We start from the raw sequence: 26,512 nt of genomic DNA, 5'->3' as shown, positions 1-26,512 counted from the left end.
CATATTCTATAATCTTTGAAAAATATGAAGAATGCCTATCTAAAATATATCTATGCACATCTAGAAAATATTAACTAACATGACTACAAACTTGACTATTATTTATGATTATCCATCAACAACCTATATTTCCTAATTATACATTACATTTTAATAATGAACTACACAATCACAATACCTTAATCAATATCAGAAATACATATACATATAACGAAATTGACCATAAATCTCTACCAATAAAGCAAAATCTATACTAATGCAAATTATTCATACCTATGTCATATCTTCCTTTAAATGTAAAAGAACATTTATAAACATTTTTTGGGAATATGGGAGCAGTTATTTCTCTCCAAACTGCTTCCTGCTGAATGGGGCATCGTTAATTAGGTCCTTCATGGTATAACCTGTGTGCTAGTTTCATCTCAGTTGGCAGTTGAGCGAGGCAATTTTCTGAAGGTGTTCACACCAACCCTTCAGGAGGGCGTGGTCCATCATACCAAATCGGAATAGAAGAAATGAACAGGGTCTCATCCTCTGAGAAAACAAAATAAGAAACTCCTTTCCAAAGCATCATGTCCTTAGATCCAAATTTCAAAATCAAGGCATCAAAATATCTATGTTGGATTAGTTCTGCAGCATTTATAAATAAATATCTTTTAGCATCTGTTGCTCCTTTGTCAGCATTTAAATAATTTAAAGAGAGCATAATAGCATACAGTATCAAAATTCTCTGTGTATTTTCCATCTTTGTGCAGCTTTGTTTTAACCTCTATTTTGTTTATTTTTACTTTTAACTCTTTGCTTTTTGAGACATGTTCTCTGTATCTTTGACCTGAAGTAACTCTGTAGACCATGCTGTCCTTGAACTCTCAGAGAGCCACCTGTCTCTGCCTCCCAGGCATTGGGATTAAAGGTGTACACTATGACACCTTGAACTCACAGAGAACTGTTTGTCTCTGCCTTCTAGGCACTGGGATTAAAGTGTTGTAGCTACCTTGAAGTGTTGTAGCACCACACCACTCCCTCTGCCTTTCAAGTGTTGGGATTAAAGGTGTGTACTACCACACACAACAACTCTCTTCCTTTTTTTTGTTTTTTACTTTAAGAATTTTAACTTTTAGTCTGCATATATTTTTAACACGCTGTAAATCATTTAAAAATTTTCTTTGTCTTTGACGCACTCTTTACTGTTTCTCTCTCTGTTTTTCTGACCACATGAGTCTTTAATTTACCAAGCAATCTCAGTAGGACTAAAGCCTTGGCTTTGATGGCTAGATCCAGCCCATTCCTTAGCTTTCCAGCCTCATGGCTGAGGTACTGGCGGTAGCCATGTTTACTGCCACAACTCTATGGTATTTCAAGGTCCCTGCCAGCAAGCGAGCTTCAGCAGCCTGTGCTTGCAAACCACACGAACCACCTGCATCAAAGAGTCAGAGTTTGCCCTGGCAGGACAGCCCAGAAAGCCGCCATTTTTAAACCAAGCAGCTTTTTTCCTGCTATGGCTGAAAACCGAAAAGCATGCGTTCAGCTTTTCGTCAACACCATTTAAGTGTTTCGTGGCAGGACCTCTTAATGAGCTGCAGGGTTTTGCAGCTAAAGCTGAGTCAGGAAGCTTCTCTTAGATGAGAGCGCTTGCTTGCCTCTAGCAAGCAGAGTGCCACAAATGCTTTAAAGGCAGAGTTCACGCTGGCAGCACAGCCCCAAGAAGGTGCGCTTTAAAATGACACAGCATTTTTTCTGCTGCTGTTGCCGAATCAGGAAATCTCTCTACAGCATGCCACCAACAAACAGCAAAAATCTGTGATAAACTCTCTCTCCCTTATTTGTACGCCTTCTCAGGTTTTTTAAGTGGGTTTAGTCCATCACATCGGGCACCATTTGTAGTAATAAGGGCATGGGGCTGCGTCCCCAGCACCCCGGCTGCCTGGCTAGCTTATGCTCGAAATAACAACACACAAACTGTATTCATTTAATCACTGCTTGGCCCATTTCTATCTAGCCTCTTCTAGGCTAATTCTCACATATTAATTTAGCCCATTTCTAATCATCTGTGTAGCGCCTCTAGGTGCGCTTACCGGGAAGATTCTAGCCTATGTCCATTCTGGGTTGGAGCTTCATCATGTGCGTCTGCCTGGGAGCTGGGAGCATGGTGTCTCTCTGAGGCGTCTGCTCCCGAGAGGAGAGCTGTGGAGTCTGAGCTCACTTCCTATTCCTCCCAGCGTTCTGTTCTGTTTACTCCTCCCACTTATCTTCTAACCAATGAGGGCCAAGCAGTTTCTTTTTATTTAACCAATGACCTTCCTCCATCAAGAATACAGACAATCACACATTTTTTTAAAAAAGTAAAAAAAAAAAACAACAAGACCCGTAAGGATAGAATATACACAGAGAATCTGGAATATGTATACTACTATGTTTTCTTTGAATTTTTTGACTGCAGAGAGACATTTGATGCTGGGGACTGCTAAAATAAGCCAACATAGATAGATAGATAGATAGATAGATAGATAGATAGATAGATACATAGATACATAGATACATAGATACATAGATACATAGATACATAGATACATAGATAGATTGCATAATGCTTAATTAACCTTGAATTTTCTTTTTCTTAGTTTTTATTTTTATTGCTTTATAAATAATACCATTCAAAATTTCTACTTTCTCCCCTCCTCCCATTTCCCTCCTGCTCCTCCACTCCTCTTCCCCCACTCCCTCAAGTCCTAAGAGAGGGCAGGCTACTCTGCCTGTGGGAAGGACCCTCCCTTCTCCATCCAGGTTTAGGAAGGTGTGCATCCAAGTAGACTGGGGTCTCAAAATGCCAGCACATGCAGTAGAGACAAATGCCAGTGCCATTATCATTGGCTTCTCAGTCAGCCCCCATTGTCAGCCACATTCAGAGAGTCCAGTTGGATTACATGCTTGTTTAGTCCCAGTGTAGCTGGCTTTGGTAAGCTCCCATTAGATCAGGCACACTATCTCAGTGGGTGGACCAACCCCTTGTGTTCCTGACTTCTTTGCTCATATTCTCCCTTCTTCTACTCTTCAACTGGACCTTGGGAGCTCAGTCCAGTGCTCTGATGTGGATCTCTGTCTCTACCTCCATCTGTCACCCGACAAAGGTTCTATGGTAAGATAGTCATCAATCTGACTATGGGACAAGGCTAGTTCAGGCATCCTCTCCTCTACTGCCCAAGGACCTATCTGGGGATATCCCTGTGGGCACCTGGGTACCCCTCTAGAGTCCAGCCTCTTGCCAACCCGAAAATGACTCCCTTAATTAAGATATATTCTTCCCTGTTACCAATCCACTATTCCTCAATCTCAACCATCCCACTCCCCCAAGCTCTGTCCATTCCTCCCCTTCTTTTTTTTCGCTCCCCCTCTCCCCTTTCTGTCAGACTCTTTCATGAAGCAGATACCCCAAAGGATAGTCTCACATTTAGGCAAGTTTAGCAGTCATTTCTCTGTGGGTACTGCATGTCTACATCATCAAACAGTTCAGAAAAGAGCAGTTTCTTGCACAAATGGCTAACCAACTCTATGAGGAGTCTCTTCGATGCCCATCGTCCTCTTGAAGTAGACCTTTGTCTGATGCGGGGTTGGTGAAGATCTTCTCCCATTCAGTAGGATGCCTTTTTGTCTTAATGACAGTGTCCTTTGCTTTACAGAAGCTTCTCAGTTTCCAGAGGTCCTATTTATTCACTGTTGCTCTTGTTGTCTGTGCTATTAGGGTAATATGTAGAAAGTGGTCTCCTGTGCTCATGTGTTGCAGTCTACTTCCCACTTTCTCTTATATCCGGTTCAGTGTGGTCACATTTATATTGAGGTCTTTGATCCATTTGGACTTTAGTTTTGTGCATGGTGATAGATATGGATCTATTTTCTTTCTTCTACAGTTTGACATCCAGTTGTGCCAACACCATTTGTTGAAGATTCTTTTGTTTCTTCCATTGTATGCTTTCAGCTCCTTTGTTGAAAATCAGGTGTTCATAGGTTTGTGGGTTAACGTTTGGGTCTTCGATTGGATTCCATTGGTCATCATCTCTGTTTTTATGCTAATACCAAGTTGTTTTCATTACTGTAGCTTTGTAATAGAGTTTGAAGTCAAGGATGGTAATGCCTCTGGAAGTTCCTTTATTTATAGGATTGTTTTGGCTATCCTGGGTTTTTTGGTTTTCCATATAAAGTTGATTATTGTTTTCTCAAGGTCTGTGAAGAATTTTGTTGGGATTTTGATAACAATTGCATTAAAACTATAGATTGCCTTTTGTATAACTTCCATTTTTACTATGTTGATCCTATCATATAGGAGTGTTGAATTTAGTCAAATGCTTTTTCAGCATCTAATGAAATAATCATATGGTTTTTTCTTTCAGTTTATTTATATGATGGATTACATTGATAGATTTTCATATGTTGAAACAGTACTGCATCTCTAGGATGAAGCCACTTGGTCATAATGGATTATTTTTTGATGTGTTCTTGGATTTGGTTTGCCAGTATTTTATTGAGAATTTTTGCATCAATGTTCATGAGCGAGATTGGTCTGTGATTCTCCATCTTCGTTGAGACTTTGTGTGGTTTTGGTATCAGGGTAATGTGGCTTAATAAAAAGAGTTTGGCAATGACTCTTCTGTTTCTATTATGTGAAACACCTTAAGGAATATAGGTATCGGCTCTTATTGGAATTTATGGTAAAACTCTGCATTAAAACCATCTGGTCCTGGACTTTTTTTTTTTTGGTTGGGAGGTTCTATATAACAGCTTCTATTTCCTTACAACTTTAGGTCTATTTAAATTGTACACCTGGTCTTGATTTAATTGTGGTATAAGGTATTTATCTAAATACAAGTCCATTTCTTTTACATTTTCCAACTTTGTGGCTTATAGGCCTTTGTAGTAAGACCTAATGATTCTCTGAATTTCCTCAGTGTCTGTTGTTATGTCTCCCTTTTCATTTCTGATCTTGTTAATTTGTGCATTCTCTCTCTGGCTTTTGATTAGTTTGGATAGGGGCTTGTCAATCTTGTTGATTTTTCTCCAAGAACCAGCTTTTTGTTTCATTGATTCTTTGGATTGTTTTATGTGTTTCTATTTTGTTGATTTCAGCCTCAGTTTGATTATTTCCAGTTTTCTACACCTCTTGGGTGAGTCTGCTTCTTTTTTTTTCTAGAGCTTTCAGGTGTGCTGTTAAGTCTCTAATGTGAGTGTTCTCCATTTTTTTTAATGTGGGCACTTAGTGCTATGAACTTTCCTCTTAACACCACTTTCATAGTGTCCCATAGGTTTGGGTATGTTGTGTCTTTATTTTTATTGAATTCAAGGAAGAGTTTAATTTCTTTCTTTATTTCTTCCCTGACCCAGGTGTGGTTCAGTAGTTGACTGTTCAGTTTCCATGAGTTTGTAGGTAGGACCAATTATTTCAAGAGGATAATGGGCATCGAGAGGGCTCCTTGTGGAATTTGCTACCATTTGGGCAAGAAACTGCTCTTTCCTGGACTGCTTGATGTTATGCTGTATGAACTAGACATGCAAGACCCACAGAGACATGGCTGCTGAAGTTGCCTAAAGGTGGGACAATCCTTTGGGTTTCCTGCTTCATGAAAGAGTCTGCCAGACATTCTTCAGGACACAGAAAAAAGCAACTGATGTACTTTGCCATTACAAGGCAGAAAAGATATTCATATTTCTTGTTTCATGGAAAAGTCTGCTGGATACTATGAGCCTATAGGCTGAAGATTGAATTCCCCAACATTACAAAACTTTTGTCGAGGCAGCAAGATGTCTCTGCCAATTCTAGAGTTTTGGAAGTTCTTACAATGCACTTCAAGTTTACTTAGTGCCGTGCACCGTGTCCCAGGTCTGTGCTCTATGTGCTAGACCCCAGTTTGTGAGCTTTGGGCAAGGGGCTGGAGGCTGAAAATATGCATGCAGAGACAGACTGACATGCAGACCTTCCAACAATGATACCAAAAGCCCCTCTCTAATAGCACCATAGAGGCTTAAATAAACTGCAGACAATGGCCGACAGGTGAAAATCCCATCCTCTGATCCTCTAAGCTAGGCTCGGCTTCTAGTAACTTCAATTAGAGAGTTCTAGCAGGGAAGAGCAGGTGAAGGCCAGGACTCATTAGTCCCAACAACTTAGGTAACATTATATCCTTCTGAGGTCTTTGATGGTAGTGGAAATAGATAGTTGTAACTATAGTTTTCCTTAGTTATTATAGAAGATAAAGTATGTATAATTAGTGTAACCGTAATTCTTGTATGATATCTGTTTGTTGCTATGCTAAAGTTAAAAACATTGCATTTTATTTAGACAGAAAAGGGGAGCTGATGTATGCTGTGAATTTGTTTTAGTGTCATTGATTAATAAGATTACTTTTTGGCAATGGCTTAAAGCCAGGCTGAAAGAGAAAAAGAAGGCAGAGTCAATGAGAAGCTATGTAGCAATTATCAGAGACAGACAACTTCACTGAAGCCCACCAAAACTTTGCCAATAGGCCATGACCTCCTGGTGATGCACAGATTAATGAAGATGGTTAGTTTAGGATGTAAGAGTTAGCCAATAAGAAACTAGAGATAATAGGCTAAGCTGTGATTTAATTAATACAGTTTCTGTGTTGTTATTTTGAGTCTAGGCACCCAGGAATGAACAAGCAGCCTCCTCCAACAATTAATTAAGATATAGCATTACTTGTACCTTTCAGAGCCAGAGATGACTTATCAAAGGTTTTAGCTAATTATCCTATTAATATCTTTGAAAAGCCAGTAAATACTCAATACCCAAAAGGATATAGAAAATGTAAATGGGAGAATATATGTATGAAAGTTCTAAAAGCTATTAAGCAAGCAGTAGTATCTTATTACATTCATTCACCAGATGTGAAGCAATTGGTAAAGACATGGGCATCAAGAATTAAGGTTATCTCTGTGAGTTCGAGACCAGCCTGGTCTACAAGAGCTAGTTCCAGGACAGGCTCCAAAGCCCCAGAGAAACCCTATCTCGAAAAACCAAAAAAAAAAAAAAAAAAAAGAATTAAGGTTATTTCGCATGATTGGCTTCAGCTAGTCTCAGCTGTACTAGACCATTGTCCACAGCTTCAGTGGAAGATTTTGGAGTGAAGAGGCTAAGGCACTTAACCATCAAGGTGGAGTCAGAGATTTTGAGGACTCCCAACATCAAATTCATGGTGAGGACCCTTATGCTGACCCAGAAAGTCTGGCTATATACAATGAACATATATTGTCTCTGTGTCATGCAGTAGCCTTGATTGCTTGGGAAAATGAATTGAATTGTAAACTAAGGTTATACAAAGCCCAAGAAAATCATATAGTGACCTTTTGTAAACACTAACTAAAGCTGTACAAATAGGGGTAGTAGATCCAGAACCTAGACAAGTATTTATTGAATTTCTTGCTTTTGAAAATGCTAACTTAGAATGAAAAATGGTACTTGGACCCTTAAAGGTCAGATCAGCACCAAAGAAAAATGGATCCCACACACAGCCAATATTGAGTCCTTTGACTATGACATTGAGGCTTGGGTAGGAGAAGCAATTTCCAAAGGTATCAAATTATCAAATGCTGTAATTGTGGTAGAATAGGACATCTGAGAAGGGATTGTATACAGGGAATTTCTAGAAATACTGTTTCTTCTGAGAATCACCCAAATAGAAGGTCCCAACCTTCCTGTTTTTACAAAAGATGTGAACATCCAAACTGGCTAGGCTCCCACAAAGCCAACACAATGCATAGGATCAAAACCCCGTGCCATTGTCCTTGGCTTCTCATCAGCCCTCATTGTTCGCCATGTTCAGAGAGTCCAGCTTTAACCCATGCTTTTTCAGTCACATTCCAGCTGGCCTTGTGTAGTAATAAGGGCAGCGGGGCTGCATTCCCAGCCCCCCGGCTGCCTGCTCGGCTAGCTTATGCCCCGAAATAATTACATGGACACTATATTCTTTTAATCACTGCTTGGCCCATTTCTATCTAGCCTCTTCTAGGCTAATTCTCACATATTAATTTAGCCCATTTCTAATCATCTGTGTTGCGCCCCTAGGTGCGCTTACCGGGAAGATTCTAGCCTATGTCCATCCTGGGTCGGAGCTTCATAGCGTGCGTCTGCCCAGGAGCCAGGAGCATGGCGTCTCTCTGAGGCGTCTGCTCCCGAGAGGAGAGCTGTGGAGTCTGAGCTCACTTCCTCTTCCTCCCAGCGTTCTGTTCTGTTTACTCCTCCTACCTTTCTTCTAACCAATAAAATGGGCCAAGGCAGTTCCTTTATTAGCCAATGACCTTCCTCCATCAGCCTTGGTGAGCTCCCAGTAGATCAGCTCCACTGTCTCAATGGGTGGGTGCACCCCTCATGGTCCCGACTTCTTTGCTCATGTTCTCCCTCCTTCTGCTCCTCATTGGGACCTTGAGAGGGGAGGACCTAGGACTTACCACAGGGTAGGGAACCCTGACTGCTCTTTGGACTGGAGAGGGAAGGGGAGAGGAGTGAGAGGAGGGGGAGAAGGATGGGAGGAGGGGGAGAAGGGTGGGAGGAGGGGGAGGGAAATGGGAGGCTGGGAGGAGGTGGAAACTTGTTTTTTTTTTCTTCCTTTTCTCATTAAAAAAAACGATATGACAAAGGCTGACATTGGACCAATGAATGTAGAGCAAAAAGACACAAGAAGGTAAACTTTTATATCAGGAAATTCCTTGAGGGGCCTCTTACAGGCCCCAGGTCAAATGTGGTCTAGTAATTAACAATCATTGTGGGTAACATGCCTCCCCAGGAAATTTGAAAATCCAATGTCTGTTATAAGAAATACTATTCTGAATGATATAATGACCATGGAGGATGAATAAAAATTCCAACAGAAAATGTAAAACAACTATTTTGGCAGACTTCTATAAATGATCAAATACTAAAGCTGAGTGTACAAATAAATAACATCATAATGGAAGGGTAAGTAAACATAGATGCAGATGTGACTCCAGAACATGGCATCTCAATTGGCCTATTCAAGATGTAAATGTTTTATTTTTAGGAATTAGAACTCTTTCTCAGGTAAAGCAAAGCAAGAGATGGGTTGAATGAATAGGGCCAGAAGGACAGAAAGGAAGGCTAAGACCATATGTGGATAATATAGCAGTGAATCTATGGGGCCATACTCTGTTATTACAATGAAATACCCAGATAAACATTTCTGCAGTCTCAGAAACAGAGCATAAACCAATTCATGTTTCTGGTAAGGATAATATAAGGTACTATAGAAAACAAACTCTGACCATTCAGGCTGTAAAAAACCTGGAAAAACAACTGGTGAATTCTGAGAGGTACCAAAGGACCTACCTTTAAAATGGTTAACTAAAAACTATATTGGTTAAACAATGACCTTTAGCAATAGAGAAACTTCAGGCTTTAGAACCACTGGTACAAGAGCAACCAGATGCTCAGCATTTTGAGGAATCAACCATCCCATGGAATTTTCCTGTATTTGTTGTTTAAAAAAAAATCTGCAAAACGAAGAATAGTAACAGATCTAAAAACTCCTAATAAGGCAATTCAACCAATGGGCCCTTTACAATCTGGAATTCCATTGCCTTCCCTAGTGCCTAAAAGATGGCCTCTAATAGTTACTGATTTAAAAGATTGCTTCTTCACTATACCTTTACAAGAAAAGGACAGCAGAAAATTTGTCTTCATAGTGTCTACTTATAAAAATTCTCAGCCTGCTGAAAGATATGAATATAAGGTTCTGCCACAGGTTATACTAATGCCTCACTTTGTTCCAATATTTCATAAATCAGAAATTGGAAGAAATAAGTAAGCTATTTCCTGAATCTATAGTTTACCATTACATGGACAACACTTTGCTATCTAATTCAAATGTAGAAACTTTAGAAAGAATTGTTGAAGAAGTAAAGAAAGTTTTACCTCATTGGGGATTACAAATTGCTCCTGAAAAATACTCCAAAGAGGAGATTCTATCAATTATCTAGATTATATTATATGTTTATACAAAACTAGAACACAAAAAGTGCAAATGAGGAGAAGTCTATTTCAGACTCTTAATGACTTCCAAAGATTGTTAGGAGACATTTCCAATCTAAGATCCACTATTGGGATAAAATCTGATCAAATCGTTCATTTAAACTAAATCTTACATGATGACAAAGACTTAAATAGTCCCAAGGAATTATGGGTTGAAGCTAAGAGAGAATTGACTTTGGCTGAAGAGAAATTATATGTTGATCATGTGGATCTGAATCTTAACTGCATTCTGGTCACATCACCCTCCAAATATTCCCTGACAGTAATTTTATTTTAAAGGGGAGATATATTCTTAGATTGGATCTTTTTAGCACATAACCCAAATAAAAAATTTAAAACTTATGTGGAAAAGTCCCTGAATTAATTTTAAAAGGAAAAATTGAGACCTTGTCAATTAGCAGGGATAGATACAGCAAAAAAAAAAAAAATAGTACCTTTTACTCAGGATGAAATTAGCAAATTATGGGAAGACAGTGAACTCTGGGAAAGAGCTTGTACTGATTTCTGGGAGAGATTAATAACAACTATCCCAAAAGCAAGATAATTCAATTTATAAAAAGAGTTAATTGGATCCTTCCTCACACTATATGGTCCCCACCAATAACTGGAGGTCAAATATTCTATACTGATACAAATATATGAGGGATGACAGGTTGAAAATCAGAAGATTTAAGTAAAGCAAAACAAAGCCCTTATGATTCTGTCCAAAAGTCAGAATTATATGTTATTCTCTTGCTATTAAGGGATTTTAAAGAACCTCTCAACATAGTTATTGATTTGCAATGTGCAGAAAGAGTTGTTTTGCATATTGAAACCACTGAATTTTTACCAGATGACACAGAATTGACTTCATTATTCATTCAGGTTCAAGATATAATCAGGAATAGGCTTCACCGGGCGGTGGTGGCGCACGCCTTTAATCCCAGCACTCGGGAGGCAGAGGCAGGTGGATCTCTGTGAGTTCGAGACCAGCCTGGTCTACAGAGCTAGTTCCAGGACAGGCTCCAAAACCACAGAGATACCCTGTCTCAAAAAAAAAAAGGAATAGGCTTTGTCCTGTATACATAACACATATCTGACTCCATACATGTCTTCCAGGTCCTCTAGTACAAAGTAATGTTGAAATCGAATTATTATTATTATTAGAAATGTTTTGAAGGTCTCAGAAATTCTTAAAAGGAATCATGTCAAAAGCAAAGGTTTAAAAAAAGGGTTTTTCTATTACATAAAAACAAACCAAAGAAATTATAAGGAGATGTCATACTTGTTCTTTATACAACCAAACACCACTACCTGCAGGAAGTATGCCCCAGCATATGTCTCTGGTGTAGGAGGTCCGTCTATATTTGTGTTGCTTTCACTGGTTGAATAAAAAAACTGCCTTGGCCTTTTGATAGGGCAGCAGCTTAGGTAGGCAGAGTAGACTGAACATAATGCTGGGAAGAAGGGAAGTATGGCAGATGCCATGGTTCTCCTGCCCAAGATGGACACTGGTTAGACTCATGCCGGTAAGCCACAATCAAGTGGCGATACACATTATTGGAGATGGGTTAAACTAATATGTGAGAGTTAGCCAATAAGAGGCTAGAAATAATGGGCCAGTCAGTAATTGAATTAATACAATTTCTGTGTGGTTATTTTGGGTGTAAGCCAGCTGGGCAGCTGGGACAAACAAGGGGTCCTCTTCCTCCTACTACATTTCTCTAAGAAAATGAAACAGTTTTTTTTACTTATTATAATATAAAGTATATTACAGGTATATCAAGCAATCCCACTGATCAGACAGTTTTTAAAGGATCAAATCCAACTATAAACAATATGTTAAACAAACAGAAAGGGAAAGAAAAATACCCTAGGAATAGATTGCATAATGTTTTATTAACCTTGAATTTTCTTAATGCTAATGAGAAAGAAATGACTGCAGAGAGACATTGAATAATAGAAAAAAAACAACTGAATTAAATCATCTGATATAGTTCATGGTTGTGCTGACCTCAGAATGGAAGCCAAAAGATGTTGGGGAAGGAGATTTGCTCTTGTTTCTACAGAAGATATGATATGGATACTATCAAAATTAATCAAGATTTTGTTTGAAAGTAGAAATATTAATTAGGAGAAATGATACATATTTCTGTGACAATTGCACAGGTATAAGGAAACCTCCTAGGGGTTGGGGCAGGGTTCTATTCCTGTCTTTGCAAGAAAATGCCCATCTTCAAAAAGTTGAGAGATCTTGGACATCCAGATGCCTAAAGAGAAAAAGGTAGCTACGCAGATCGAATCATCAAGCAAAGAGAACTCTGATTTATGGTACCAATATCCTCTGCAGGGTAAAATCTCACCACCTAAACATACATATTTCCCTATTTCTCAGTATAATTGTAGTCAAGACTCACTTAAAAATCAAGGCTGTCTTTGGAGTTGGACTGTGGCTCCTTCTCTAAATCAAGCATTTTGTTGAAAGAAATATTCAAAGTTTCCATCTCCTATCAGGAGCCACCTGGTGTGGGGCAGAAGGAAAATAAAAATCTAGATTATCAGAGCTCTGCTTTCAAAAATTATACTTCTCTTCATACCTATTTTTGGCGTTTTGATTCACCAGCACAAATGGCTCTAACTCATTTGAGAGGTCTGCCTATGGAACGTTGAAATGATGTCTGTAAGCAGAGTGCTACAACTTGCTTAATGGCAACATAGACCCACTGGGTGCCTAAAATGGGGCAAAGTGCATGGCTCTCAGAGGCAGCAAACATGCCTTTCCCAGTTGGACTAAACAGAGAGAGCAGGCAAGGCTGTGTTGGCCCTAGCCATGCCCACTTAGCATTTAAAAAAAGGATGATTCTGGTCAGAAAATAATTACAGATACACAATAAAGACAGATTCAGATAAAAAGAACTCTAAACGGGTCACAGTGTTGGATAAATTACAGAGGCTTGGGAGAAGGAAAATGGTATAGAAACTTATAAAAAGAAGTAAATCATTTAAAAAATAAAACAAAGTCTTTAAAGAGAGACAGTGTAGAGACAGTCATAGATTAAAAGGAGTAAAAAAATAAATCACTTAAAAAGAGAAAATACACAGAGAGTCTGTATTGTGTATATTATTGTGCTTTCTTTGAATTTTTTGACTGTGAAAAATCTTATTGTACAGGCTGCTAAACCACATATATATTTTAAAGGTATCTTGACTTTAGAATTTGAATCTAGGATTTGTTGCTTTGGAAAAGAGGTTCTTATTTTGTTTCCACAGATGAGAACCTACAAATTTTATCAAGACTAATGTGGATTGATGGCCCAAGACCCCCGATAGGTAAGTAAAACCTCCAAAAATTACTTCACCCAACAAAAAACAGGAAGCAGTTTGGAGATAACTATGCCAAAATTCCCAAATATTGTTGATAAATGTTCATTTACATTTAAAGGGAAATATCCTATAGAAATGTATACTTTCCATTGGTATGGATCTTGGTTTATGGACACAAATTTAAGGTCAATTTTTGTTGTAATATGAGCAGCGGACTGTGTCCCGCCACCCTGCCGCCCTCACGGCTAGCTTTATCCAAAATAATGACACAGAAACTGTATTCTTTTAACACTGCCTGGCCCATTAGTTTCAGCCTCTTAACCCATTTCTACTAATCTATGTAGCACTACAATGTGCACTTACCAGGTAAGATCTTAAGCTGCTTCTGTCTGGAGTGGGAGAACCATGGAGACTCCCTGACTCAGCTTCTTTCTCCCAGCATTCTGTTCTGTTTACTCCACCTACCTAATTTTCTGTCCTATTAAAAGGCCAGGGCAGTCTCTTTATTTAACCAAAGAAATTAACACAAAACAGAAGACTCTCCCCCATCATTTCCCCCTTTTCTATTTAAACAAAAAAGAAAGACTTTCACTTTAACATAGTAAGATTACATATAACAAAACAGTTATCAAGTAAGAATTACAGTTACAATAATTATATCTACTTTATCTTTTATCATAACTAAGGAAAACTATAACTATAACTAACTATTCTTAACTCCATCAAAGACTTCAGAAGGATATAATATTACCTAAGCAAACAAGAAATCCAAAGCTCTAGAAATGACAGAGACATCTCGCTGCCTGGACAGTCACCCAAAGTTCCTCTGTACCATTGGGGCATCCATCTTCGGCTTTCAGGCCCATAGTATCCAGAGACATTTCCATGAAGCAGGAAAATTCAAAGACAGTTCAGTCACTTTCTGCTGTGTCCTGCAGAATGTCTCGTGAATTCTTTTATGAAGCAGCAACCCCAAAAGACCATCTCACCTTTAGGCAAGTTCAGAAGTCCTCTCTCTGTGGGTTCTTTGTGTCCAGTTTATGTAACAGTCCAGGCAAGAGCAGTTTCTTGCCCAAATGACTATCCAATTCCATAAGGATCCTCTTCGATGCCCATCTTCCTCTAGAAGTAGATTGGTGCTGCCAGGAGCAGAGGTGTCTCATTGTCATGAAGAATCTCAAGTTATTAAAACATTAAATGCCATATTCTGCAGTCTTTGAAAAATATGAAGAATGCCTATCTAACTGAAACATATCTCTATATATCTAGAAAATCTAACTAACATGACTACAAGCTTTACTATTATCGATGATTATCCATTAACAACCTATATTTCCTATTATACATTACATTTTAAATGAACTACACAATCACAATACCTTAATCAATATCAGAAATACATATACATATAACAAAATTAACCTTAAAATCCATACCAATGTAAATTATTCATAGCTATATCATATCCCCCTTTAAATGTAAAAGAACATTTATAAACAATATTTGGGAACATGGGCACAGTTTTTTCTCTCCAAACTGCTTCCTGCTAAATGGGGGAGTGGTTAATTAGGTTTTTCATGGTATAATCTGTGTGCCAGTGTTATCTCAGTTGGCAGTTGAGTGAAGTAATTTTTTGAGAGTGTTCACAGCAATCTTTCAGCAAGACATGGTCTATCATACCATATTGGGATAGAAGAAATCCACAGGGTCTCATCCTCTGTGAAAACAAAAAAAGACTCTCTCCAAAGCATCATATCCTTAGACCCAAATTCTGAAGTCATACCCTCATGATATCCGTTCTGGTTCCACTTTGCAGTCCATATAATGAAATGTCTCTCTGTACTTAGCTCCTTTACAGTCAAAAATTTTAAAGAAAACACAGTACTACAAAGAATCCAGACTCTCTGTGAATTTTCCATTTTTACGTGGCTTATTTTTACTCTATCACTTTACTTTATTCTGTCTCTTCAAAGACTTTATCCTTTTTTTTAAGGCATTAACTTTATTCTCTCTTTTTTTTTCTCTCTCTCATGCCTACGTACACTCATCCAACACTGTGATCCATTTAGTGGTCTGTCTGAATCCATTTTATTGTGAATCTGTAATTTTTTTTTTTTTTACTATCCAGGAACATTTCTTAAAATGTTAAGCACTTCTTTAAAATTTAAGTTGTGCCACATAGGGGTAATACGGTACCGCCTGTTTCCTGCCAAGTCTAAACCTTAACTGCGCTATTATTATGGTAATTATGGTAGTTCCTGCCTGAGGTCAGCACAGTTCAGCATGGAGCAGCCGCTCCTGCCTCAGATTCATTTGGTGCCCCTGAGCTGAGCACAGTTCCAGGCACACAGCAGTCCACATTGGCGCCGCAGTCAGCAGTTTAACTCTGAGACGGAGTGTGCAGCACAGAAACTCTTTTCATCCAAGTTACAGCAAAATCTGACACACAGAGCACTGCATAGTCTGAAAACATGTCTCTGTATGTCTGCAGGAATCCGCCATGCTCTTCTGCCTGCCCAAGCCTGATTCAGCCATCTGCCCAGGTGCAGGCAGGGAGCGCTGAGCCATCGGCATGGACTCAGAGCACTCTCCTTCCAATCCTAAGCAGGAACACAAACATCCAGTCCCATAAAATCCATTGAAATGCTTTAAAGCCAGAGTTCACACTGGCAGCACAGCCCCAGGAAGCCGCACTTTAAAATGATGCAGCGTTTTTTCTGCTGCTGATGCCAAATCAGGAAATCTCTTTACAGCATGCCATCAACTAACAGCCAAAAGCTGTGTTAAACTCTGTTTTTTTCTCCAATTAAAATTAAGCTCTCTCAGGTTTTATGTGGAGCTCATCCCCACTTTGGCACCACTCTGTTGTGATAAGAGCAGTGGGGCTGAGTCCCCGGCACCCAGCCGCCCACATGGCTAGCTTATGCCCCGAAATAATTACATGGAAACTGTATTCTTTTAAACACTGCCTGGCCCATTAGTTCCAGTTTCTTATTGGCTAGCTCTTACATATCGATCTAACCCATTTCTAATAATCTGTGTAGCTCCACGAGCTGGCTTACCAGGAAAGATCTTAACCTGCAACTGTCTGGAGTGGGAGAATCATGGCGACTCCTTGATTCAGCTTCTTTCTCCCAGCATTCTGTTCTGTTTACTCCGCCTACCCAATTTTATGTCCTATTAAAGGACCAAGGCAGTCTCTTTATTTAACCAATGAAATTAACACAAGCCAGAAGACTCTCCCCCATCATTTCCCCTTTTTCTGTTTAAACAAAAAAGAAAGGCTTTCAAAAATGTAGCGGCGTAAATAAATGTACGCAGATTGTAAAGAATATATACAACTTTAATGAAGAAATAAACTTACAAGACCAAGGTTCCCGCAGAGCACAGGAAGCAGAAGGAGTGCGCGGGCTCCCATGCACCCGATTTATAAGTAAACATTCGCCCAAGGAAAGCCCGCTCCCTGAGGGGCTGGCTTAACCCTACAAATTTTGTTATATATATATATATATATATATATATATATATATATATATATATGTATGTATGTGTGTGTAGGTGTGTGTACATATATACAAATATATATATATATGTCTACTCCTGATTAAGGTATTGTATTTGTGCAGGTTATTTAAATTGTAATGTATAATTAAGAAATATAGGTTGAAAGAGAGTCATCTATAATAGTCAAGCTTGTATTCATGTTAGTTAGGTTTTCTAGATACATAGAGATATATTTCAGTTAGATAGATATTCTTCAAATTTTTCAGAAACCATCAGAATACGGCAATTAAAATGTTTAAGAATTTAGGACTTTTCCTGACAATGAGACACATCTGCTCCTGGCAGCACCAATCTTCAAGAGGAAAATAGCCACCAAAGAGGCTCCTTATGTAGTTTGCTAGCCATTTTGGCAAGAAACTATGATCTCCTAAACTGCCTGATGGTATGCTGTGTGAATTGGACATGCAGGACCAACTGAGAGATGACCAATTAACTTGCCTAGAGGTTAGATGGTCCTTCAAGTTGCTGATTCATGTAAGAGTCTGCCAGACATTCTGCAGGATATATAAAAAAGTTACTGACAAACTGCCAATATAAAAGTAACTGCCTTTGAAATTTCCTGACTCATGGAAAAGTATGCCAGATACTATGGGCCTGTAGGCTGAAGATGAATGCTACAAAGTTACATAAGAACTTTGGGTGACTGTTGATGCAGCAAGATGTCCCTATCAACTTAGAGTTTTGAAAGTTGTTTACAATGCACTTTCTGTTAACTTTGGTAATATTATATCCTGCAGTTTTTAATGGAGTTGAAGAATAGATGGTTATAATTATAGTTTTACTTAGTTATGATAAAAGATAAAGAAAATATAAATATTGTTACTGTAATTCTTGCTTTATACCTGTTTTGTTATATGTAAGTTTACTATGTTAAAGTTAAAACCTTCCATTTTATTTAAACAGAAAAGGGGAAATGGTGTGGGAGATTCTTCTGTACATGTGCTCCTTTTATTGTTTAATGGAAGCTGCTTTGTCCTGTGATGGGGCAGAATAATGCTAGGATATTTATTTAGGGAAACTAAACTGAATACTGGAAGAAAGAAGGCAGAGTCAGGGAGGTGCCATGTAGCTGTCAAAGGGGAAAGATGCAAGCCGCCAGCCAGAAACTTGCCAGTTAGTCACAACCAAGTAGTGTTACACAGATTAAAAGAAATGGCTTAAGTTAAGAAATAAAAGTTAGCCAGAAATACAGTATTGTAAATAATATAATTTCTGAGTGGTTATTTCACATCTGAGCAGCTGGGAACGAACTAGCAGACTCCCCCAACAGAGGTACAGTTCATGGGCAGAGAGCATACAGAGAGAGGAAAAAAAGTTTGAGAAACACAGTAAATTCAATCTGATGAAAATTTTCTTCAAATGAAGAGCTCTTGAAAGACTAAGACAAGTGACTAGTTTTTCAGATTCCCAAATCACAAAGATCAACTTATCAAGTTTTATTTTATTTATTGGGGCAGGATCTCTCAGTGAACCCAGAAATTATTGAGTCTAATGATTTAGCTTGCTCCAGGATACTGCCTCCACCTCAGAAGCACTGGGGTTGTTGATGGACTACCATATCTACCCTGCACTTACAGTGGTTCTGGGGATCTGTTATCTGATCCTACTGCTTACACAGCTGATGGAGGAGGGTCATATGTCTATTGGTTAATAAAGAAACTGCCTTGGCCCTTTTGATAAGACAGCAGCTTAGATAGGCAGAGTAGACAGAACAGAATGCTGGGAGAAAGAAGCCAAGTCAGGCAGTCACCATAATTCTCCAACCCCAGGTGGACATAGGCTAGAATCCTTCCTGGTAAGACACCATCTCGTGGTGCTAAACAGATTATTAGAAATGGGTTAATCGAGATGTGAGAATTAGCCAATAATAGGCTGCAGATAACGGGTGAAGCAGTGTTTAAAAGAATACAGTTTCCATGTAATTATTTCAGGGCATAAGCCAGCCCTGCAGGAGCCAGGCGACAGGAAGCGGCCCACAGTTCCCTACAACACACAGCAGGTGGTTGTTTCTGTTAAGTTTCCGGACAAAGGATTTTTAAAACTTATCATAAATATGTTAATGGATAACACAGAGAACAACTATAGGAAATCAATGCATGAATAAATTATACCCATGAAGATGTAGAAACTGTAAATAGAAGCAAACAAATTCTGGAATGAAAAATACAATAACTAATCTGAAAAGAAATTAGTTTCAAGCAAGGAAGGGGGTGAAAGCATAGGAAAGAGAAAATGTAAAGTGTGGGTTAACCAAAAGAAAGAATATATGTATGATAAAGCCTTATGGAAACTCAGTAACTTGTAAGCTAATTTAAAATGATGAAGATACCAATGGGCTTGTTTGAATCTGCCCAAGATTGAAAGCAGTAATTCTTCCACTCTGATTTCAATTCCAGTCTTGCTGTAGCTGAGATTCTGAAGATGCCTGCTGCAGTAACTAAAAGTGTTTCCGTAAGCATGCTAGAGAGAGAACCCCCTAACACAGATTTCGAACAGGAAGGAGAAATTGGTATGTATTTGATGCAATAACAATCATAATAAAAGAGGATAGAGGAGCTTCACAAGTGTCTCACAGAAATAATAGAGCCTCCTGTCTCATAGCCTGTCATGCTTTTTCTCTGGAGAAGTGGAGATGCTTAGAGGCCTCTTGCATATTAGTTACTCTATCTGAGTATATAATACTCAAGTATTTCTGAGCGAGAGAAATGAACAAGGAATCAATTTATAAGAGCCTAAAACATACTTTGTGTTTAGTTGGATTTTTAGGTTTTGTTTGCTTGTTTTGTTTGGTTTTGGTGTGTATGCTTGTGTGCCTGTGTGTATGCCTGTGTGCATGCCCAAATGTGTATACATGTCTGTCTGCCTGTATGCATGCATGCATTCATGTATGTGTGCCTGCCTACCTGTCCAGGTGCCCGTGTGTGCATGTGTGTGTGTGTGTGTGTGCGTGCGTGCGTGCATGCGTGTGTGTGTGTGTGTGTGTTTATCCTTAGCTTTCTAGTCCACTCTATCTGGTAATTTGAACTCTGGTGAGTAAAGAAAGTTATTGCCCACATACTGAGACATTGGGGATGATCTATCAAGAACTCAACAAGGCCAACTGGACTGGGTCTGAAAAAGCGTGGGATAAAACTGGACTCACTGAACATAGCAGACAATGAGGACTGCTGAGAAGTCATGAACAATGACACTGGGTTTTGGTCCTACTGCACGTACTGGCTTTGTAGGAGCCTAAGCAGTTTGGATGCTCACCTTACTAGACCTGGAAGGAGGTGGGAGGTCCTTGGACTGTCCACAAGTCAGGGAACCCGGACTGCTCTTCGGGCTGATGATGGGGGGGGACTTGATTGGGGGATGGGGAGGGATATGGGAGGCAGTGGCAGGGAGGAGGCAGAAATCTTTAATAAATAAATAAATAAATAAATAAATGAAAAAGGAAGTTATTGGGGACCATGCTCCTTATATCCCAGAGTGAAGGAAACTCTAACAGCACAGGTTTCAATGTGCACAACTAAGTAAGTTCCCTGTGGGCTCGGGCCTGGGGTTTGCTGATCCAGTGTGGTTCAAAGGAAAGCTGGGAGTAACAGCAGAGGTTGACCCCCTACTCAAGAATCTTCTGGTATTTCTGGCTCATGGAAAACTGCAGAAATGGAAAATCCTGTGGAATTTCTGTTAAACTGTCTTCTGTATTTGGAAACCAACTGTTTCATTCTTTTATTTTTCTTCCTTTATTCCCTCTTTCTTACTTTAATTTTTTTTTTGCTTACTTGTTTGTTTTAATGAAAGGATATGGACTTTCTGGAAAACAGTGTTCATAACTACCAAAAAAATACTCAAGGTCATGAGAAATGTAGATGTTTTTCAGCCTACTAAAATAGTCCCATATCTGAAACTTTGTTTTCATTGTCCAAATTCTTTTTTTTTTTGTTTTTTTTTTTTTGAGACAGGGTTTCTGTGTGGCTTTTGAGCCTGTCCTGGAACTAGCTCTGTAGACCAGGATGGTCTCGAACTCACAAAGATCCGCCTGCCTCTGCCTCCCGAGTGCTGGGATTAAAGGCATGCACCACCATCGCCCGGCTTAGAATCAAATTCTTGCCCATATTTCAAAGAGAAAAGGTAACTAAGGCAGATAATTTAATGTTGGGGTTGGGGGGTATGTGTGATATTTTCTATAATAAACATTTAGGATTTCGTTTCAGAAAAGAAGAAGAATTAAAGAAAGGAGACAATAACAGTTTCATGTGCAAGTAAATAAATAATTTTCACAAGTGAAACATCCAAATGAATATGGGGGGACCATTTTAAAGAAAACTTAAATATTTCCATATTGGGGAAAAAAAGCCATTGTAGAAATACTGATGCACTGAATTCAAGGGATATCCTTGTTTAATGTACAACTGGAAAGACAAAGAATGAAAAGTTTCTACGGAGCCAAAATCCAAAGGACACTGTATACGCTGTCCCAGAGTCTTTGGAGAGACCAACATTTAGCAAGCAGTTCTTCAGAAAAAGAGTGAAAAGGTGAAGCTTTGGTAGACCTAAAGTTAGTGAATTAGAGCACGAACTGCTTGGCTGTAGCTCCACAGGTGAACACAGAGTGGAGTTCCAGGGAAGAAAAGGCTCATTATCTCAGTAGAGAATACTTTTTCTGCCACCTCTTTTACATGACTTTTGGTGAACCAGCCTTGCTGAGGGGTGGTCTCTTGTCCATGTGATTGACAGGCCCAGCAGGTCTAACTCTTATGACAGGACACAATCGTGTGTCATGTCTACCCAGGATAAGAAGCAGATTCTGTTCATCTGAGAGGAGGAAATAGACTTCAAGGGAGCACTGATATTTCCAATGGCCTCACAGGCTGCTGTAGCATTCCCTGTTCAAGATTCTCCAAAATTATTTACATTATGGGCTAACCCTGAGGAACTGATATGGTGTGTTTCTGCTAGGAAGATCTAGGGGTCCATTTTTAAAGCTGCCCAGCAGACAAACTTAGTGTCAGTTACAGCCTCATGCACAGCATCCACACAGGGAGCTCTCTTAGAGGAAAGGAAACAGAGACTCCATCATTTCTGACCTCTGACCTGGAGATAATAAAAGACGTTTCCTATTTCAAAGAGAAGTGGAACTTCTCACCATTGGGACCTCTGCTTTTACATCTGCTTGACCCATTTCTGTCTCATCTCATGAGCTAATCATTCAATCCTCTGTCAGTTTCCTAAGTGTAAACTGAGACTCTGTTATCTTGGAGTTTTGAAAAAATGAGCCAAATGTGATGGTTAAAGTCAGCTGGGGGGTTTGTTTGTTTGTTTGTTTTGTTTTTTGTTTTGTATTGTTTTTCTGTGTTCCCCTGGCTGTCCTGGAATTCTCTTTGTAGACCATGCTTGTATCAAAGTCACAGAGATCCACATGCCTCTGACTTCCCAGTGCTGGGATCACATTAAAAAAATTCCATTTCTCCTTCATCCAAGACTTCTGTAGACGAGGACATCATTTATGAACCAAGATCTTCTGTGAAGTGCTGTAGGAAATCCCATAGCCAAAGGCCCTTAAGTTACCCGCCCAAGAGGCGTGTCCTCTTTTACTATTTATGCCAATGTAAACCGTACCTCTACTCTCTTGTTGCAGCTGCAGGATTGCGTTTCTGTTCTCTGTTCTATAAGAGCATTCTGATTCGTGAGTCTACCCCTAAATAAATAACTGTCTATTATTCTCAATTCTGAGCTAGTGTGGGATTTCTTTTAAGCGTCCTTCATCAGTGAAGGGCATTAGCAGTAGAGGAATACAAGTCAAATCTACAGATGATTGTGACGTAAATTTACCATTTTCCCTAAAATATTCTTGAGATTGATGTTCTCATATTTATATTTTGAGATAAAGAGCTCCAAGGAAAATATCTCAGAATGGTCTCCGCCGTGACGCCTATAAAGCTATACTGCTGCTATGTACTGAACATGGGTCTCACTGCAGCTGTAATTACACTTGTAGCTTTGTCAGGTAAGTGACTTATTCCGAAGCATTCTGTTCACATTTACATTGTCGGTTATACTTATAAGCTGATACTGTATGGAAGGACTCATGCTAAGGACTCCAGAGAAAACACGCCAGTAATTCCTGTACTGTGGGAACTTAGGGTCTAGCAGGAAGATGCACAGCACAGGCTGTGGTGTGCATAGGAGGCCAGGCTCAGCAACCCTGGGAAGAAGACATTCAGCAATTCTAAAGCAGTGGTTTTATACCTTCCTAAAACTGCAAACCTTTAATATATACTCATTTTGTGGTGAACCCCAATCATAAAATTATTTTCATTGTTACTTCATAAATGTAACTTTATTACATTGTGAACTGTAATGTAAACATCCAATATTTCCAATGGTTTAGAGACATGCCATGCGGGTTATCTATTCAATGTAGAGAAGAAGGAGAGGAAAACTAAGCAGAGATTCACAAGGAAGCTGCTGTGGCTAAAAGGAAGTGAGAACAGTGAAGAGTGATATCATTGGGGAAGGTACAGGAAACCTCACCCCCATGACTCCTGGTTTCAGTTAATATATTCAACCACAATCTGAAGATATTAATTAGAATATTCCAGAACATGTGATTCCTAAGCTTTTAGCTGGAGATTGTTCTGAATAATGTGATAAAAATCGTGAATAACTTTGCTGCCATAGCTAGAGAGTCATTTTGACCACATCAATGAATAATACACACAAGTCTAGACAGGACAAACATTTGCAATTAAGTCTTGGTCAGTGTAGCCTAAACTATTACATAGCTCAGAAAATAGTCAAATAAAAAGAAGGGACAGTCATTCTCACTGCCTGTTGCATTGGTCCTTTTCACTGAGGACTTGGGGAATTGAAAACAGCTACAAAAATTCCCCATCACTAATGTATGGGCAGTCATTTCTGGTATTTATGTCCTATCAGGTCACATATTTCCTGGAACTCACTAGACCTTTGAAAGAGGAGAGCATTCATTCTTATCTGTTAAAGTAAGGAAAAGCCAAAGTTATAAAAGAAGAATATCTATTATTCTTCTAAAATGCCCTCTGAATCCTTGCAGCATTCAGACCTTCTTTTACATGCACACAGATACACAGACACACACACACACACACACACACACAGAGGGGGAGGGAGAAAGAGAGGGAGGGAGGGGGGAGTGAGAGATGACATTTACATCCATGCATATGTATTTTATAATAATTTTATTATAATAGACTCAGATTAAAACATCACACAGCTTCATTAACATGGGCCCTCAAACGCATGTCAAGTTTCAAACTCAGGTATCTCACCTAACTGCTACACAGTTAGGATAGCTACACTGAAGCTGTGGAGTTTCAGTTATGGTTTTAGACTTTATATGTCAGTTAGATGAAGTACCACAGAGTTTAAACTAGAAAACCAATTCTTTTCTAATATTTTTATAACTTGTATGCTCTTTGCTGCATCCTTTTTTTGCTTGTCACCTTACGTCACTCTTCTTTGTTCCTTCTATGTGTTACACCATGATAACACTCACAGCTGTTCACACTGCATCTCAGGCTGAGATTGCATGTGACAGAGAACATGGGTCCCATTCTTTCTAAGTTTTTGTGACTTCACTTAATATCATACTTTCCCACATAATTTCCTACAAATTTCATTTTTCTTTAAGACTGAAATATTATTCAATTTTGGATGTGTTGCACATTATTATGTACTCATCAGTAGATGGGCATCCAGGTCAGGTCCATTTCCTTCAGTTGTAAATAGGGCAGCAATAAACATGGAAGGCAAGACTCTCTGTGGAAGGATGTGTTTTATCCATATATGACAAGGAGTGACATTGATAAGTCAGATAGCAGGTCTATTTTATTTTCAATGAGGAACCTCCAAATTGAATGTATCAATTTGTATTCCCACCAGCAGTGAATAAGTTTTCCCATTTCTTCTCGTGTTTCTAACATCTGTTGTCACGTTTCTTCATAATGGTCATTCTGAGCTCCTCTGAGAAAAGCAACCAATGTGTGTGTGTGTGTGTGTGTGTGTGTGTGTGTGTGTGTGTGTGATAGGGTTATATGAAGGACTTGAACAAAGATTTAGTATCAAAGACCTATTTTGACCATATCCAAGCAAGGAATGGGGTCATAGTGAGATTCTGTATCAAAACACAAAATATGAAGAAGAAAAAATATATCATTTCCTCAGAGCCCACTAGAAGTTTCTGAAATGGGGACCTTCCTGTTAGGTGTCCCTCAATGATCAGTGAGGAAAGCTACTGCACAGAACACATCACAAAACTGAGATTTGTATAGCAAACCAAGACAGAAGACTTTGAAATGTTTATTATATTTCCTGAATTGTCTACATTTCAGTGGGAAAAGGAAAACTGGTCACTGAGTGCCCTGGACCTTGCTCTCCCACCTGCCCAACAGACTGGATTGGTTTTGGAAGTCAATGTTTTTATTTTTCTGAAGACATAAATAACTGGACATCCAGCCAGACCTTCTGCATGGCACTAGCGGCCCATCTAGCTCTATTTGACAGTCTGGATGAGCTGGTAAGAAAGGACCAGGAATTGGTTTGTTGTTTGTTATGTTTAGTGTGTGATTCCTTGAAATAGTGAGCATAAGTCTGAAACATGAGGAAGCATTTTACCCTAGACCTTGGAGGACACAGAAGCACATTGATGTGTGTCATTTGCTGATGTTATTGATTCTTACTGAAACCCTGAGACATTTCAGAGACTGTTGATCATGTGGTGTTCATCATCAACCTGTAATGTCAGACATACAAACGACTGAGATACTTGGTGGTCATAAAACCTTCACCAAAACTGTCAAGTATTGCATACTAAAGGTGACCATTGTTAATAACTGCCAGGATGGGCTTAACAAGGGATTTTCCCAGTCACAGTGGGACAGGTAGTCATCCATATACGTTAGATTATAGATAGAAATGCATCCACTGATATCTGAGGGCTATTATGGCTCCAAGGTTGGTGACCCTCTGTTACACCCTGTTACCTTCCCAGAAGGAGACTGTAGGGCAAAGACTCAAGGATCATCTGAAACAGAGAGACACATCTTTTCTTTGCTTTCTGTGTTTTACGACAGAATTTTCTGAAGAGATACAATTGTGATCCTGACCACTGGATTGGCCTGCACAGAGAGTCACCAGAGCACCCCTGGATGTGGACAAATAACACTGAATATAACAACTTGTATGTTTGTAAACCACTTTTCTTTCTACTGTGCTCATGAGTTGTGATTGTGTGAGCTGTAACTATAAGAGAAGAAAGCCTGAGTCATCTGGAGCCAACTATACTGGAAACGTAGAAAAATAAACCCTTAGGTTGAAGGAGTATCTCAGAGGTAGGGTATATACTTATATGCATTAGATAATACCCAGGAAGTTCCACCTCCCTACAAATTTAATTTTTTTCTCTGTGTTCCCATTTAATGGCCATCATTTTCAAAGTATTTACTTAGTGTGATGTCCATTGAAATCTTTCACAGGATTGTGGCATCTGGGGTAGATGCCGTCTGCTCCATTACCAAATTGAAAATTTTTCCTTAATGATAAACACTGCTGTTGGCTGTTTACATAAAT

The 26,512-nt window shown here is 39.1% G+C and overlaps 1 protein-coding gene across 1 annotated transcript in view; it reads left to right on the top strand.

Moving 5' to 3' along the window:
• Positions 1-26,512, top strand: part of LOC121434189 (C-type lectin domain family 2 member E-like) — a 35,110-nt gene that overhangs the window by 6,752 nt on the left and 1,846 nt on the right. Inside the window, exons 3-6 of the mRNA XM_041633031.1 lie at positions 19,315-19,427; positions 22,788-22,910; positions 25,276-25,460; positions 26,017-26,123. Coding sequence (XP_041488965.1) covers positions 19,315-19,427; positions 22,788-22,910; positions 25,276-25,460; positions 26,017-26,123 — 528 coding nt within the window. The remainder of the gene's footprint in view (positions 1-19,314; positions 19,428-22,787; positions 22,911-25,275; positions 25,461-26,016; positions 26,124-26,512) is intronic.

The sequence above is a fragment of the Microtus oregoni genome, unplaced genomic scaffold, assembly GCF_018167655.1.
Source record: "Microtus oregoni isolate MIOR12 unplaced genomic scaffold, Mior012 000002F_ref0000024, whole genome shotgun sequence".
NCBI lineage: Eukaryota > Metazoa > Chordata > Mammalia > Rodentia > Cricetidae > Microtus > Microtus oregoni.
The sequence above is the reverse complement of the archived record's forward strand: the minus strand, read 5'-3'. Positions and strand labels throughout refer to the sequence as shown.